General features: G+C 40.1%; 1 protein-coding gene across 1 annotated transcript in view; it reads right to left on the bottom strand.

Moving 5' to 3' along the window:
* SCARF2 (scavenger receptor class F member 2) overlaps positions 1 to 16,068 on the bottom strand; it is a 321,667-nt gene that overhangs the window by 66,969 nt on the left and 238,630 nt on the right. Inside the window, exon 7 of the mRNA XM_040350653.1 lies at positions 4,485 to 4,588. Coding sequence (XP_040206587.1) covers positions 4,485 to 4,588 — 104 coding nt within the window. The remainder of the gene's footprint in view (positions 1 to 4,484; positions 4,589 to 16,068) is intronic.

Below are 16,068 nucleotides of genomic sequence, written 5' to 3'. Positions count from 1 at the left end.
AATTTATATATACTGTGCATCTGTACTTGTCAATAATGCTGCAGAAATCTCTGGCCACTGAGTTTGGCTGTAACCATTTTAACTTTGGGAAGCTGAAGCTGCTGCCTGTTCACTTCCTGGATTTACACAGAGGCACACCTCCAGCTCTGCAGCTCTCATTGACCCTCTTATGACTTACCCCCCCCTCCCTTCCTGGCAAACACTCACAAGAGTGAGAGAGAGAGATGTGCATGATATCATAAGCCTAGGCTTTTTACCAGACAAGAGGAAGTAGGCTGTATAAGGTATTTACTGGCAATAAAAAAAAAAGTTTGACTATCCAAAGTTAAAACAAGGGCAGATGATTTATTAGATGGAAAGATGAAAAAATTACTGAAGTTTCTAAAGTTTGAGTTATGTAAAACCCTAAGTACAAACTCAATGGGCATTCGCCAATGGGGTATAAACATTTGGAAAATGTTGTGGCTCATTAGTGTTACAAGGTCTCAGGTGTGAATGGGGAGCAGGTGTGTTAAATTTGGTGATATCGCTTTTACTCTTGCATACTGGTCACTGGTAGTTCAACATGGAGCCTCATGGCAAAGAATTCTCTGAGGATCTGAAAAAAAATGTATTGCTCTACATAAAGATGGCCTAGGCTATATGAAGATTGCCAAGACCTTGAAACTGAGCTGCAGCACAGTGGTCAAGATCAAACAGCGGTTTAACAGAACAGGTTCCACTCAGAACAGGCCTCGACATGGTCGACCAAAGAAGTTGAGTGCACGTGCTCAGCGTCATATCCAGAGGTTGTTTTTGGGAAATAGATGTATGAGTGCTGCCAGCATTGCTGCAGAAGTTGAAGGGGTGGGGGATCAGCCTGTCAGTGCTCAGACCATACGCCACACACTGTATCAAATTGGTCTGCATGGCTGTCATCCCAGAAGGAAACGTCTTCTAAAGATGATGCACAAGAAAGCCTGCAAACAGTTTGCTGAAGACAAGCAGACTAAGGACATTACTGGAACCATGTCATGTGGTCTGATGAGATCAGGGGTCTCAAACTGGTGGCCCTCAAGCTGTTGTGAAACTACAAGTCCCATGAGGCATTGCAAGGCTGACAGTTACAAGCATGACTCCCGCAGGCAGAGGCATGATGGGACTTGTAGTTTTGCAACAGCTAGAGGGACATCAGTTTGAGACCCCTGGTTTAGATGGTGTCAAGCATGTGTGGCGGCAACCAGGTAAGGAGTACAAAGACAAGTGTGTCTTGCCTACAGTCAAGAATAGTGGTGGAAGTGTCATGGTCTGGGGCTGCATGAGTGCTGCCTGTACTGGGGAGCTACAGTTCATTGAGGGAACAATGAATGCCAACATGTACTGTGACATAGTGAAGCAGGGCATGATCCCCTCCCTTCGGAGACTGGTCCGCAGGGCAGTATTCCAACATGATAAGAACCCCAAACACACCTCCAAGACGACCACTGCTTTGCTAAAGAAGCTGAGGGTAAAGGTGATGGACTGGCCAGGCATGTCTTCAGACCTAAACCCTATCAAGCATCTGTGGTGCACCCTCAAACGGAAGGTGGAGGAGCACAAGGTCTCTAACACCCACCAGCTCTGTGATGTCATCATGGAGGAGTGGAAGAGGATTCCAGTGGCAACCTGTGAAGCTCTGGTGAAGCTCTGGTGAACTCCATGCCCAAGAGGGTTAAGGCAGTGCTGGAAAATAATGGTGGCCACACAAAATATTTAAACGTTGGGCCCAATTTGGACATTTTTACTTAGGGGTGTACCCTATTTTGTTGCCAGCGGTTTAGACATTAATGGCTGTGTGTTGAGTTATTTTGAGGGGACAGCAAATTTACACTGTTATACAAGCCCTATACTCAATACTTTATATTGTAGCAAAGTGTCATTTCTTTAGTGTTGTCACATGAAAAGATATAATAAAATATTTTCAGAAATGTGAGGGGTGTACTTAGTTTTGTGACATACTATATAAATATATATATATATATATATATATATATATATATATATATATATATATATACACACACACGGTATATATATATTCTGTATAATGAAAAAAAGCTTCAGAATAATCCTGTTTCAATTAAATAATATTTTTGCTTTTTTAAGTAATTTATTTTTGAGATTGATTTACAGCTCAACACCTGGGCACCTACCCAAATCCCAATCTCCTCAATGAAGATTGTATATCATTATCCATCACTATTAAAACATTACCAAGTCAATAGTAGAAAAACCAAAGTGCCCTGTGATTATATAAAATCTGCTTTCAACATATTATATCACCAAGCAAAGCTTACTAAGCTAAGGATTACGGTAAAAAGTATTTCTAAAGTCTAATAAATTAGCCTAACATTTGGCAAGGCCTACTGTTTTCCGCACTCTTACCTGCTATGAGATGGTTGATTTCAGCCAGATAGTTCAGGCCAAGAAGAAGTGTGCAGGGAGGAGTAAATAAAATGCTTGTGGTGATGGCTGTTGGACAGAGCACTTGCTTTGCATATGTGGTCAATGCTTTCTAAGTGGATTGGAAACACCACATATCCAGTGTAAACAAAATGTTGTTCAGGCAAAATACTCATAAATGTGGTTAAGCCACCAAGGTAAATGAGCAATATTCCAAAATAATTATAAAAAGTGTTGCCCACACAAAGTTGGCACATATGCATTCTGGGCTGGACACCACTATTGCTCTGGTCAATGTTACATATATTTGTTTATTTGTGAAAAAAATACAGAGGAAAACTTGGACAGCCACACTCCAAAAAACGTTCCTTTTATTAAAACAGGTCACAAAAAATACATGCCACAGCAAAAAACTAGAACAGAAGCTGACGCGTTTCACACTGTAGCTCAGTGCTTAATCATTAAGCACTGAGCTACAGTGTGAAACGCGTCAACTTCTGTTCCATTTTTTGCTGTGCCATGTATTTTTTGTGACCTGTTTTAATAAAAGGAACGTTTTTTGGAGTGCGGCTGTCCAAGTTTTCCTCCATATTTTTTTGCATTATCATTGCATTGCCGGCACCCATGGTTTGGATTCAGTGAGGAGGCTGTCAGGGACCTGCCAATAGGCTCTGGCGTGCACGCATGCGCACACATACTAATGATCAGAATCAAAACCAGTCACCTATTCATGTGCGCAGGCGCGCCTCACATGCACACGGATATGTGCCAAATGTGCGCATCTGCGCGCCAAATGTGCGCGCGCGTATGCGCGAGCATGTGCCTACTACATGTGCACGACGGCGGGAACGCGCGTGTGCTCGTTGATGCGCGATTGGCGCCACTCAGCCTTTAAAAAGCTAGCAGCTGCAGTGACACTTTGCTGTCTGATCTGCAGCGTTGTATCAGTGAGATCTGTGACCTGTTGTAACCTGTTACCTCAAACCGACCCGGCTCCGTCTGACCATCCGACCCTCTCCACTCCGACCCCTGGCTTGCTCTGACTCCGCTCTGCTCTCCTGCCCACCGTTACCAGACCCTGTGCCTGAATCTGACTACGCTTGCTTAACCCACCTGATTATCTGCTTACCCGGTTTGCTTCACCAGCTTCTGCTATCCAGTGCCTGTCCCAGCTCCAGAGACGCTGTCTCCTGCAACCACCGTCCCGAAGGACCACCAACCGTGCCGAGCTGCTATCATCACCAGGCACTCCTACCTCGCCGTGCTCCCGAGCTTGCTGTCCCAACTCCAGCAGCTCCGGGGCTGTAAGAGAGGCCTCCTCCTGCACACTAGGCTCTGGCTACAAGGTACGTTCCAGTACATAACAGAGGCTCTCTGGTTACATCTGAGCGGTTACCCTTTCTTTCTAATTCGTTTATTTGTGTTGACACCTCCCAATTTCATGAGAAATCAGAAGAGATATAAACTTCAAAGTGTTATGACAACAAAGTATTTTTGATACCTTTTCTCAAAAGTTACCAGAATGATTTGTGCCCTGGGATAACAAATGGGTTACATATAAATGCTGTTTTCATTAATATTTTAAAAGTGGGGGCTAAGTTAAGGTAAAAAAAATTACATTTAAAACGTTCCATCTAGTTCTGAATCTGTATACCAATTTCCCAACTCTTCCAATACATGGCAGTGAATCAAGGCTATATTTCACAACTTCTAACAGACCCTATTTTCTTGAGAGTGATCAAAGTCCTTGGCATTCTCTCCAAGGTGGCAATGTGAAAAGGTGAGCTTGGTTTTGTGGTTACATAACTATGCTTTCACAAATTGTTGAGATTTTTTTGGGCATATGAATCTTATTAGGATTGGTCCTTATATGCTGGTGGATATGTCAAGTTCTTGGTTGCCAGGGAAGCATGAAGTACTTTGAGGAATACTGATTATATTTCCTAACCTGTATCAGGAAAAAAACACAAGCCATGTCCATATATATACAATTAGCATGAATAGATTTTGTTGGTAGAGCATTAAAATGTCTAGTATGTGTAGTATTATCATTGTAAACTTACCCATGTGGCATGCTCCAGTGATGGGATCACACTTATTGTCATGGCAGTTACAAGACAGATCACAATTAATACCATACTGGCCAGCGGGGCAAGTTAGGTTGCAGCTAAAAAGAAAGCAAACAATATTGTTTTGGTGTCAGTCCAATGATGTCTACACCACATCCAAAAATCATGCATTTAAATCAAAATTTTATAAAAAGCACAAAGCATTCTTGTATGGAAGCAAACTACCTGTGCGAAGCCTTAGATAAAAGCTATCACTGTCTGACTCCTGGCATGCAGACTGGTGCTGTGAAAAACTGAACTTGTTTATTCTGAATGGAATCTAATCGTTCTGAGCAATGGCAAGTTTAGAATATAGACAATTGGTTTTGTGACAAATGTATTTTTAAAAATGTCTTGTGATATGCTTCATGCCTAGAATTAGTTATCTAATTTAAAACCAGCTAACTCTTCAAGAGTCTGCAAAAGATAATTAAACAAGATTTCACAAAACAATTTACAATGGAAAAACAAACTGAGGATATACAGTAGGGTTGTCCAGATACCGATACTAGTATCGGTATCGGGACCGATACCGAGTATTTGCGGGAGTATTCGTACTCGCGCAAATGCTCCCGATACCTAAATAGAATACTTTTTTTGTATTTATCAACATGTTCTATGAAAATTCTTTTAGTTTTTTACTACTGCGTGACAAGCAAATAAAACATTTTTATTCATTTTTACTCATTTTTATTCTTTTATAATGTCTTGAGTTAGAGTTCTTCATAATTCTAAAGAAAATATCCTTAGTCTGTATTGTGGTTTGAAAACTGTCACATGACATTTAAAAAAAGTATCGGTATTCGGTATCGGCGACTACATGAAAAAAAGTATCGGTACTTGTACTCGGTCCTAAAAAAGTGGTATCGGGACAACCCTAATATACAGTATTAAATAGGCAGCATAATGACTGTATTTCATCAGGTATAGCAATACTTTAGAGATCACCTAATTTAACAGAGATCATTTATCTAATGCCTGTGAAAGGAGAATTGTCTTCTTTCCCTAACCCATTCAATTTAATTTGTAATTTCTATATTAAGGGCTGGTAAATAAATATATCAAGCGAGAGCACAAATGGTTGCCATTGGTAAAACAGACCTTTTCTTTACAACCAATTCTGACATACACTATATTGTCAAAAGTATTGGGTGCCTGCCGTTACACGCACATGAACTTTAACGGCATCCCAGTCTTAGTCTGTAGAATTCAATATTAAGTTGACCCACCCCTTGCAGCTATACTAGCTTCAACTCTTCTGGGAAGGTTGTCAACAAGGTTTAGGAGTGTGTCTATTGGGAATGTTTGACCATTTGTTCAGAAGCGCATTTGTGAGGTGAGGCACTGATGTTGGACAAGAAGGCCTGGCTTGCAGTCTCCACTCTAATTCATCCCAAAGGCCAGTCCATGCAGACCAGTCAAGTTCCTCCACCCCAAACTCAATCATCCATGTCTTTATGGACCTTGCTTTTTGCACTGGTCCAAATCAATTGGTGGAGGGGGATTATGGTGTGGGGTTATTTTTCAGGGGCTAGGCTAGGCCTCTTATTTCCAGTGAAAGGAAATCTTAAGGCATCAACTTACCAAGGAATTTTGGACAATTTCATGCTCCCAACTTTGTGGGAACTGTTTGGGGATGGCCCCTTCCTGTTCCAACACGACTGCACACCAGTACACAAAGTAAGGTCCATGAAAACATGGATCAGTGAGTTTGGGGTGGAGGAACTTGACTGACTCCTGACCTTGGCGTTTGGGATAAATTAGAGCAACATCAGTGCCTAACCTCACAAATGCGCATCTAAGGAAATGGTCAAAAATACATATAGACACACTCCTAAAGCTGTATTAACTGCAAAGGGTGGGCCAACTCAATATTAAACCCTACAAACTAAGACTGAGATGCCATTAAAGTTCATGCGCCCCCAATACTTTTGACAATATAATGTATGAAGCCAAATTATTGGTCAGTTTAGAGATAAAAAAAAGCAGAAAATATTCCAAGCATGGTTTTTGCTGTGTATAAATCATGAATTATAAAGTAAATAGTGTACAAGGAATTGGGGGAAAATTTTGAAAATGTGGTTCCAAACCTGCTTTACACACAGTAGATCCAGCAAATCTCACAATGGACACATAGGTATTATGCAGAAAAAAATGCATCTGTCGATACCACAATATACTAGAGGTAAAAACCTGATAACAACGTGAAATGTATTTTATTAATGGGCTTATGCTGGGCAAACTGTGCAGTTTTCGTTTTACAACAACATGAAAAATGATTCTGATCCCCAACTCTGAACATATTTATACCATTGTTTAGTGCTTAATAATATGTTTAGACTGTTTCCCTTGGAGTTTGACATTTATGCAGAACAATTCTGTAATGAAAGTGCACGGTAATTTCTAAGGCGCATATGCGGATGATGTATTCTGCTGGAGTAGACAACCATATCTAATACTGGCATCACTTCTTATTTAAGAAAACAATGAACACAGGAAAAGTCAAAGGCATGAATTGCATGGAGATCCAGATGTGGAGGACAGCATACTGAAACAATGTGGGCATATGGATTCAGGGTAAGCACCAGTAACTATTGTCTTGTGACTCTCATTGTTTATAGTGGTTCTGCATTTTCTTATGACTAATATTTTGCTCAGCAAGAGAAACTGCAGTGCATTTTCTTTGTTCAACAAATGTTTCTCATAAAATGTTCTTCCAAAATAATGTTTATTATCCTGTTTATTCAATTGCTATGTGTATTTCATTTTTGCAAAGGTTTATTTCCTGCTTTCCATTCCCCAATCCTTGCTAAATCAAATCTTGCAATTATCGTAGAATCTTATGTGATACTTGTGTCCAACAACTTAAACTTTGTATTTCAAGTAAAAAAACAAAATCTTAGCATGCTGTAGTTCTGGATGATGTGATACTTGTGTCCAACAACTTAAACTTTGTATTGCAAGTAAAAAAACAAAATCTTAGCATGCTGTAGTTCTGGAAGTTCTCTGGACCAGGCTTTCTCAACGTGACTCCTTCAGAGGTTGCTAGGGGTGTCTTAAAGTGATTGTAAAGTTTCACATTTTATTTGTATTAAATAGCAAACATGTAATACTTACCTGCTTTGTGCTATAGATTTGCACAGAGCAGCCATGATCCTCCGTCTTGTATCTCATGCCATCACTGTCCGCTCCTCCCCCATGCACTTTTGCATGCACTTTTCCAAATCGGCTCCTTTGACACACAGAGTGTGGCTTGGCCCTGTCCCTTGCTGCCTTTTCACTGGCTGTGATTGACCAAATGGCTCCTGCTGCTGCCTCTCTATGAGAATGAGAGAACTGAGAGTGCCATTGCTCTTGTGCATGCTGGATAAAGATCGAGCTCAGGTAATGTATGGGGGGGGGGGAGCTGGGGGAGCAGCACACTGAAGGTTTTTTACCGTGATGCATTAAGGTTAAAAACTTTCAGGCTTTAAAACCACTTTAAGAAATGGGAAGTGACAGACTGTTCTCCCACATGTGATGACAAACAATGTAAGGGGGGCAATTTCTCACTGACCTCCAATGTAAAGGGGCATTTCTCCACCTCCCACCAATGTAAGCAAGCATTTCTCCACTGACCGTTAATAAAAAGAGACATTTCTCCACTGAGTCTACTGAAAGGGAGAGTTTCCACAACTGACTACCAATGTAAGAGTGCATTGCTCCACTAACTGCCACTTTCAGGGGCCATTTCATAACTGACTACTAATGTAAGAAGGCATTTCATCCCAACCACCGATATGCTACTGACAAGGGGACACTACAATTTTTAGTCTGTCTTTTGTTCTTGGCTGTTATTTTTATGGCAAAAGTGTAGGGCACACTGCTCTCAAGCCTTGAATTGGGTCACTCTTATGAAAGATTGAGTACTGAGCACCAGAATGAACTTGTCCTATGCTCACACACACAAATCCGAAAGAAAAAAACTGACTGCATTGCGGAAAAAAAAACGTGGGTAACCTTATTCATCTAAAGAACATAAACAGAGAATCTCTGCCTGGGTCCTCATACACGTTTTGCCCCAAAACTGGGCTTAATTGTAGAGGAGCAGGTAAAAAATGTATGCATTACTATTGAGTGACATTTACACTTCAATGACATGGACCTTGGAGGTTCTAATAGGGTCTAGCATAACAATCTGGCAGTTTCCCATGGTTTGGGAGGCAGCTTGCGCATACAGCTGCCCATAGAGGTGAATAGCTGTATGTGTGTGTACTCACATACTGTATATATACAGTATGCCAATATTTTTATGCACTGGTGTTTACCTACACAGGTATGTATGATGTAATCTCCAGATTCATATGCCCACACCTTAGTAAACAGAAATGCAAAATAGCAATTGCGTTCAGACGAGTATAAAGCCAAAATACCTACTAAAGAAAAGACTTATTACAGACAGTTTAAAATTAATTAGGTAAAACATATATTGGGGATGCAATACTATAAGAAAAATCAATAAAAAAGCAATGAGGGGTATAATATACACTGCTTATATAAAATGTTGGGAGTTGTAGTCTTCTTATTTATAATATACAATGTATATTGGTCATGCTGAGATTTTAAGTCCACTGGTGAATGATACATAGTGTATACGGGGCATGCTCAGTCTTGTGGTCCCTCCCCTTGTATATAATATACAGTACATACTGGGACTTGTATTCTTTTGCTATATAAAATATAAACATGAGAGGACTTTTAGTCCTTCAATGCTATGTATGCAGAACACATTGAGGTTTATCATATTACTATGTATAATATACTATGTAAAGAAAACATGGTAAAACTTAGTAAACTTTGTTTAACATGCAGTGTATACAACAGGACTATAGTCTTATGGTGCATAAAATACAGTGTATATGGATAAATCATGAAAAAGCTGAAAAATCAGTAAGGGGAAGAGAAGGGAAGAGGGGAGGAGAAAGGGAAAGGGGGGAAAGGGTTGGGAGGAAGGGAGGGACAAAGCTAAAAGAGCAGGAGAGAAGAAAAGGAAGGGGAAAAGAAAGGAATGGTTAAAGAAAGGGATGCAAGGGGGAAAAAAACAGTATAGGCGTTTACTGAAATACTGCGGTTTTATTGTCAGCTATACACACAACTTGATTTTATGCTAGGAACATTTTTATGACACAATGGAGTTGTTTTACTAAAAGTAGAGAGTGAAAAATCTGGTGCAGCTCTGCATAGAAACCAATCAGCTTCATTTTTTTTTTTTTTGCCAAAGCTTAATTGAATAAGCTGAAGTTCAAAGCTGATTGGCTACCATGCACAGCTGCACCAGATTTTGCACTCTCCAGTTTTAGTAAATCACCCCCAATATGCTGTGTGCGGACAACAGACTTTAATAGTAGACAGCTGCTAGTATTGCTAAAATTAGCATATACCACACTAATGACATTAGTTTTTCCATTGAAACCCTACAAAAATGGAATTGTAAATTACTGATTGTTTAAGATCTTTCTGTGTACTAGACTTTTCCAGGGCCACCTGCTAAATGAAATATGGTACTGTGATAGGAACATAAAATAGAAGAGTTTTCTATGAAACGACTTTATCTCACCCTCTACAAAGTGGCTATGGAAGGAGAGGATTATTTCCCTTCTGCACAGAGCGACCTATATCAAATAAATAATTTTTCTAAAAAATGCAAAATGCATTGACATCTGTTTGGATGTTACATTTTGAAAGCCTAAATTGTTAGCGCTGAGCAGTGAGGTGTGTTGTCTACCAACATGGTCTCCGCCACTTTCCTACTGCCGGTGTACAGTTTCTTTCAAAATGTAACATCCAAACAGCATCACAGATGTCAATATACTATATTTATTTATATACGCTCACTTTATTGCCCAAATTACTGTGAAATTCAAGACGTAGCTGAGTGTACTAGGTGCTTCTTCTGACTGCAGGTGTTCTGTAGATATGTGCATTCCCGTTCGTACGAATGTTATTTTCGTACGAAAATGTTCATTTTCGTACCCGCAGAATAATGTGTACATACGAAAAAATGAAAGCACCAAAATACGAAAACGACGGGATTACGAATGAGCCGCATAACGAACAACCGCAAATACGAACGAACGATCCGACGAAAATACGACAAAACGAAAACGGCAAAAGAACGAAAATTACATCTATAACAAAAGACTTGCATTCTGTATTTTGTTTGATTCCTTTTTCTGTTTGTATGTTCATATGACATCTTATAACAAAATATTTGTATTCTGTATTCTGAATTCCTTTTTTCTGTTCGTAATTTGGTTTCAAAATACAGAATGCAAATCTTTTGTTATAAGATGTGATTTTCGTTTTTTTGAGTGAGTGTAGTTAGTGAAGCAGCTTCTCTTTTGTGCTGAGTACAGAAGTACAGTAAAGCCAAATAAACTTTTCTGTGGATTTTCGTCTGAAGGGAGATCAGTTGGCCAGACTTTTGAACCTGGAACCCAAAAATGGTTTTCTGATGGAGTTTAAAAACGAACGAACGTTCGGTAAAACGATAGTTTTTATGTTTGTTGTTAAAAAAGTCTGACCAAGTGTATGGGGCTTAACAATAGTTAATATGGATGAGCCGCGTGTTGAAAGTGCCACGAATCCCGCGATTTATTTACGAAAGTACAAAATGACGAAAATTCACGAAAATTATTGTCTGACAAGTAACGAGCATGAATTAAACAGAATAACAAACCATCCCGCATGTACGAAAATAAAACGGTAACCAAAATACGAAACGATCGGAATACGAAAAAATTGCGTTGTACGAAAAACGAACGGGAACGAACAGGAAAACGGGCGTCTTACGAAAAACGAACGGGAACGAACCTACGGAACGATACGAACCGGAACAAAAAAAAACGAAAATTTTCTGTGCACATGTCTAGTGTTCTGTCAGATGAGCAAACCTGGTAGCGGTGGATGCATGCACAGCTGACAGAATGTCACTTTCGTTACCTTATCTGACAGGTCACCGATTCTGACAGAACACCTGCTGATGGGGAGACAGAACTAAAACATAGCTACTGAGTTGGCCCTTTTACACTGGCCTTTTACATTGGTGTCCATTCCTCAGAACACCTGATGTGATGTCCTGCTCTCCAAGATTTTAACACTACTGAGTGAAAGACCAGCTTATCTATCCCTTTGAAAAGTGAAAGGGTTAGAATTGGGTAAACCAAGGAACATGGCAAGGGTGATGTCAGGCCAGGGGCTACTACTGTTCATGGGAATTGTTGTTGTAGCTGTCACTTACACATCCTAGGAAGGTAATTTGTACGCACTGTCGCTTCCCTCAAACTAAACCAAGCTTGAGAGAACAGGAGCAACAGTGACGGCAATCATGTCATATGCATAAAGACCAACAGAAAAATGTATTAAACCACAAGACGAAAATTTATGAGTATGTTTATGTAGTGCTCTTTTCCTTTTGGTATATACCTATTCACAATGGACTATGATTTACACTTTAAGCAAAAAACCTTCTAGAGAAGCTATGGTATACATTTATTTTATTCAAAGAAGCCAAATACTACTTAGCAGTAAAGGAGGAATGGTCAAAAGGTTACGCTTTTATTTTGAATTCACTAAGAACACTATTTTAATTAGGATTACAAATCCGGATCTCCTCATGGTAACCATACTATAGCCCACAAGAGACATACAAAGCTTTAAAGCGAGTGATTTTTAATATCAAAGTCCTCATGAGGTACTCAGCGTGGCTTTGAAGCGCAGCGGAAATAATAAGAAAACAGCAGAAACAGCTGAATCTTGGAGAGGCATCACATGTTTCATAGTTGGTATCAAGATGACATTTTCTTTTCAAAGCAAAACCAAGATCTCATTTTCTTCTAAGTTAAATGTCATAGATCACAGTACTCATCAAATGCACAAACCGATAATAAATTCATACGTTGCTTAAAATCTTCTCCACGCGTGTCCCATAAACAAAGATTCTGCAGGCAGTCAAAAGCCAAGAACTTTTGAAAAGACTGAGGGGCTGAAGGATCCGTGTTCTATAATGTGACGTATTAGGAAAACATTATGTTATGAGCATTAAACGCCATTCATGTGAAAGCAACAAAATGTTATGCATTAGACACTTCTTTGCTTCAGGAGGTCCAAATAAAATTGGAAAATATAAAGGAAGGAAGGATCAATTTGGATGAGCACTGTACACTCTTAGGAGTGTGCATTGCAATTTTTTGGGGAGTGCACACAGCTCTGAAGGAACACAAGGATACTAGATCTGACCTGAAGTTTATAGGCATTTACTGAAGAACAGTTTGGTGGCCAAAAAAGGTGCTTTAAGTGTAAAGGATACTAAGAGTATCCAGTTTAAATGACAACTGTCTAAGTCCGGCCATAGACAGTTTGGGGCAGATTCACGTAGATGGACGTATTTTTGGGCGGGCGTAACGTATTTGATTTACGTTACGCTGCCGCAAGTTTTTCAGGCAAGTGCTTTATTCACAAAGCACTTGCCTGTAAAGTTGCGGCGGCGTAGCGTAAATCACCCGGCGGAATTCAAATTTGGCGGGTAGGGGGCGTGTTTCATTTAAATAAAGCGCGTCCCCGCGCCGAACAAACTGCGCATGCGCCGTCCCTAAAATATCTCGGCGTGCATTGCTCTAAATGACGTCTCAAGGACGTCATTGGTTTTGACATGGACGTAAATGGCGTCCAGCCCCATTCACGGACGACTTACGCAAACAACGTAAAATTTTGACGCGGGAACGACGGCCATACTTAACATAGGATACGCCACCTAGGGGGCAGCTTTATCTTTACGCCGACATACCTCTTACGTAAACGGCGTATCTTTACTGCGACGGGCAAGCGTACGTTCGTGAATCCCCGTATCTACTAATTTGCATATTATACGCCAAACTCAATGGAAGCGCCACCTAGCGGGCCAGCGGAAATATTGCACCCTAAGATACGACGGCGCAGGCCGTCGTATCTTAGGTAGGTTTAAGTGTATCTCAGTTTGAGCATACACTTAAACATGCGACGGGCTTAGATTGCGAGTTACGTCGTTGTATCTACTGATACGCCGGCGTAACTTTTTGTGAATCTGGTCCTTTAAATCTCAGCCAGTTTAGTAGGAATCGCTCAGTCAACTTGGGTACATCCAGTGTGCCAGGTTCACTTGTGATTATCGTTAGCCGCTGACAAAAGCATTTTTTGTGAGTTGAGGAAAGTTGTGTCACAACAGTTTGAATGGGTTCTCAGCGTTCCTCAACAGAAAAAAAAAAAATACACTAATATGATTTCTGACAACATAGCACATCAGAATGCACAAAGCATACACAACTAATTGTTGTGGTACACTGGAGCACAGGTGTGTTTAGGTCTAGTGTATATGTGTATTGGTTGGTGGGCGAGCCCTGCATTACCCACAATAAGAGGGAAATCCTCTTCAGTTTAGAGAGATGTCCACTCACATTCTCCTCTCCTATTATTTTACACTATTTATATAGTGCCAACAGTTTACGCTGCGCTTTACAATGTAGAGGGGGGACAGCACAATTACAGTACAATACAGAAGGTACAGGAGGGCCCTGTTCGTAGAGCTTACATTCTAAAGGGAGGGGGTGGTGGTACAAAAGGTAATAGATGCGGAGAATGATTTGATGGGGGTGCGGAGAATGATTTGATGGGGGTGCGGAAAATGATTTGATATATATATACAGTGAGGGAAAAAAGTATTTGATCCCCTGCTGATTTTGTACATGTGCCCACTGACAAAGAAATGATCAGTCTATAATTTTAATGGTAGGTTTATTTTAACAGTGAGAGACAGAATAACAACAAAAATATCCAGAAAAACGCATTTCAAAAAAGTTATAAATTGATTTGCATTTTAATTAGTGAAATAATTATTTAATCCCCTACCAATTGGCAAGATTTCTGGCTCCCAGGTGTCTTCTATACAGGTAACAAGCTGAGATTAGTAGCATTCTCTTAAAATGGAGTGCTCCTAATCTCAGCTTGTTACCTGTATAAAAGACACCTGTCCACAGAGCTACACAAGTCTGGAATGGGCTACAAGATCTGACCAAACAGCTTGGTGAGAGGGTGACAAATGGAAGAAACACAAAATAACTGTCAATCTCCCTGGGGGCTCAATGCAAGATCTCACTTCGTGGAGTTTCAATGATCATGAGAACGGTGATAAATCAGCCCAGGAGAATCTTGACCTCAAGGCAGCTGGGACCATAGTCACTAAGAAAACAATTGGTAACACATTATGCCGAAAAGGACTAAAAACCTGCAGCGCCTGCAAGATCCCCCTGCTCAAGAAAGCACATGTACAGTCTATCTGAAGTTTGCTAATGAATATCTGAATGATTCAGAGGAGAACTGGGTGAAAGTGTTGTGGTCAGATGAGACTAAAATCAAGCTTTTTGGCATCAACTCAACTTTCCGTGTTTGGAGGAGGAGAAATGCTGCCTATGACCCCAAGAACACCATCAAACATAGAGGTGGAAACATTATGCTTTGGGTTTTTTTTTTTGCTAAGGGGACGGGACAACTTCGCTGCATCAAAGGGACAATGGAGAGGGCCATGTACGTCAAATCCTGGGTGAGAACCTTCTTCCTTCAGCCAGGGCATTGAACATGGGTCATGGATAGGTATTCTAGCATTACAATGACCCAAAACACACAGCCAAGGCAACAAAGGAGTGGCTCAAGAAGAAGCACATTAAGGTCCTGGAGTGGCCTAGCCAGTCTCCAGACCATAATCCCTTAGAAAATATGTGGAGGGAGCTGAAGGTTTGAGTTACCAAACGTCAGCCTCAAAACCGTAATGACTTGGAGAGGATCTGCAAAGAGGAGAGAGACAAAATCCCTCCTGAGATGTGTGCTAACCTGGTGGCCAAGTACAAGGAACGTCTGATCTTTGTGATTGCCAACAAGGCTTTTGCCACCAAGTACTAAGTCATGTTTTTTGCAAAGGGGTCATATACTTATATCACTCATTAAAATACAAATCAATTTAAAACTTTATTGAAATGCATCTTTCTAAATTTTATTGTGTTGTTATTCTGTCTCTCACTGTTAAAATAAACCTACCATTAAAATTGTAGACGGATCATTTCTTTGTCAAATTATTTTTTTACTCAATGTATATATATATATATATATATATATATAAAATATTGACTTAGAAACTTCTCTGTAAGAGGTATTATAGTAATTCTAGGTCCTTGAATGGTGAATATTTTATTTGAATATTTGCTACATGCGCGAGCAGCTAATACACCGTAATTGTCCAATAGCCAGAGGCTTTTTATCCCTAAATGGAGCTCACATGATCAATATTAGAGAAAATATACCATTCAATTATTATTCAAAAGAGCTGTTTTTATTCTCCACATATACTGTTACAATTTGCAGTGAATGTGCACACGCACCCAGTCCTTATACGGTGCTGTATGTACTGGGTGAAGCGAAGTTAGTGTTATTAAGGATAAAAAAAAAATGAGCAGTCCCTGCTGAGGAAATTTAT

The sequence above is a fragment of the Rana temporaria genome, chromosome 1, assembly GCF_905171775.1.
Source record: "Rana temporaria chromosome 1, aRanTem1.1, whole genome shotgun sequence".
NCBI lineage: Eukaryota > Metazoa > Chordata > Amphibia > Anura > Ranidae > Rana > Rana temporaria.
Note: the sequence above shows the minus strand (reverse complement) of the source record. Positions and strands in the feature narration are given on the sequence as shown.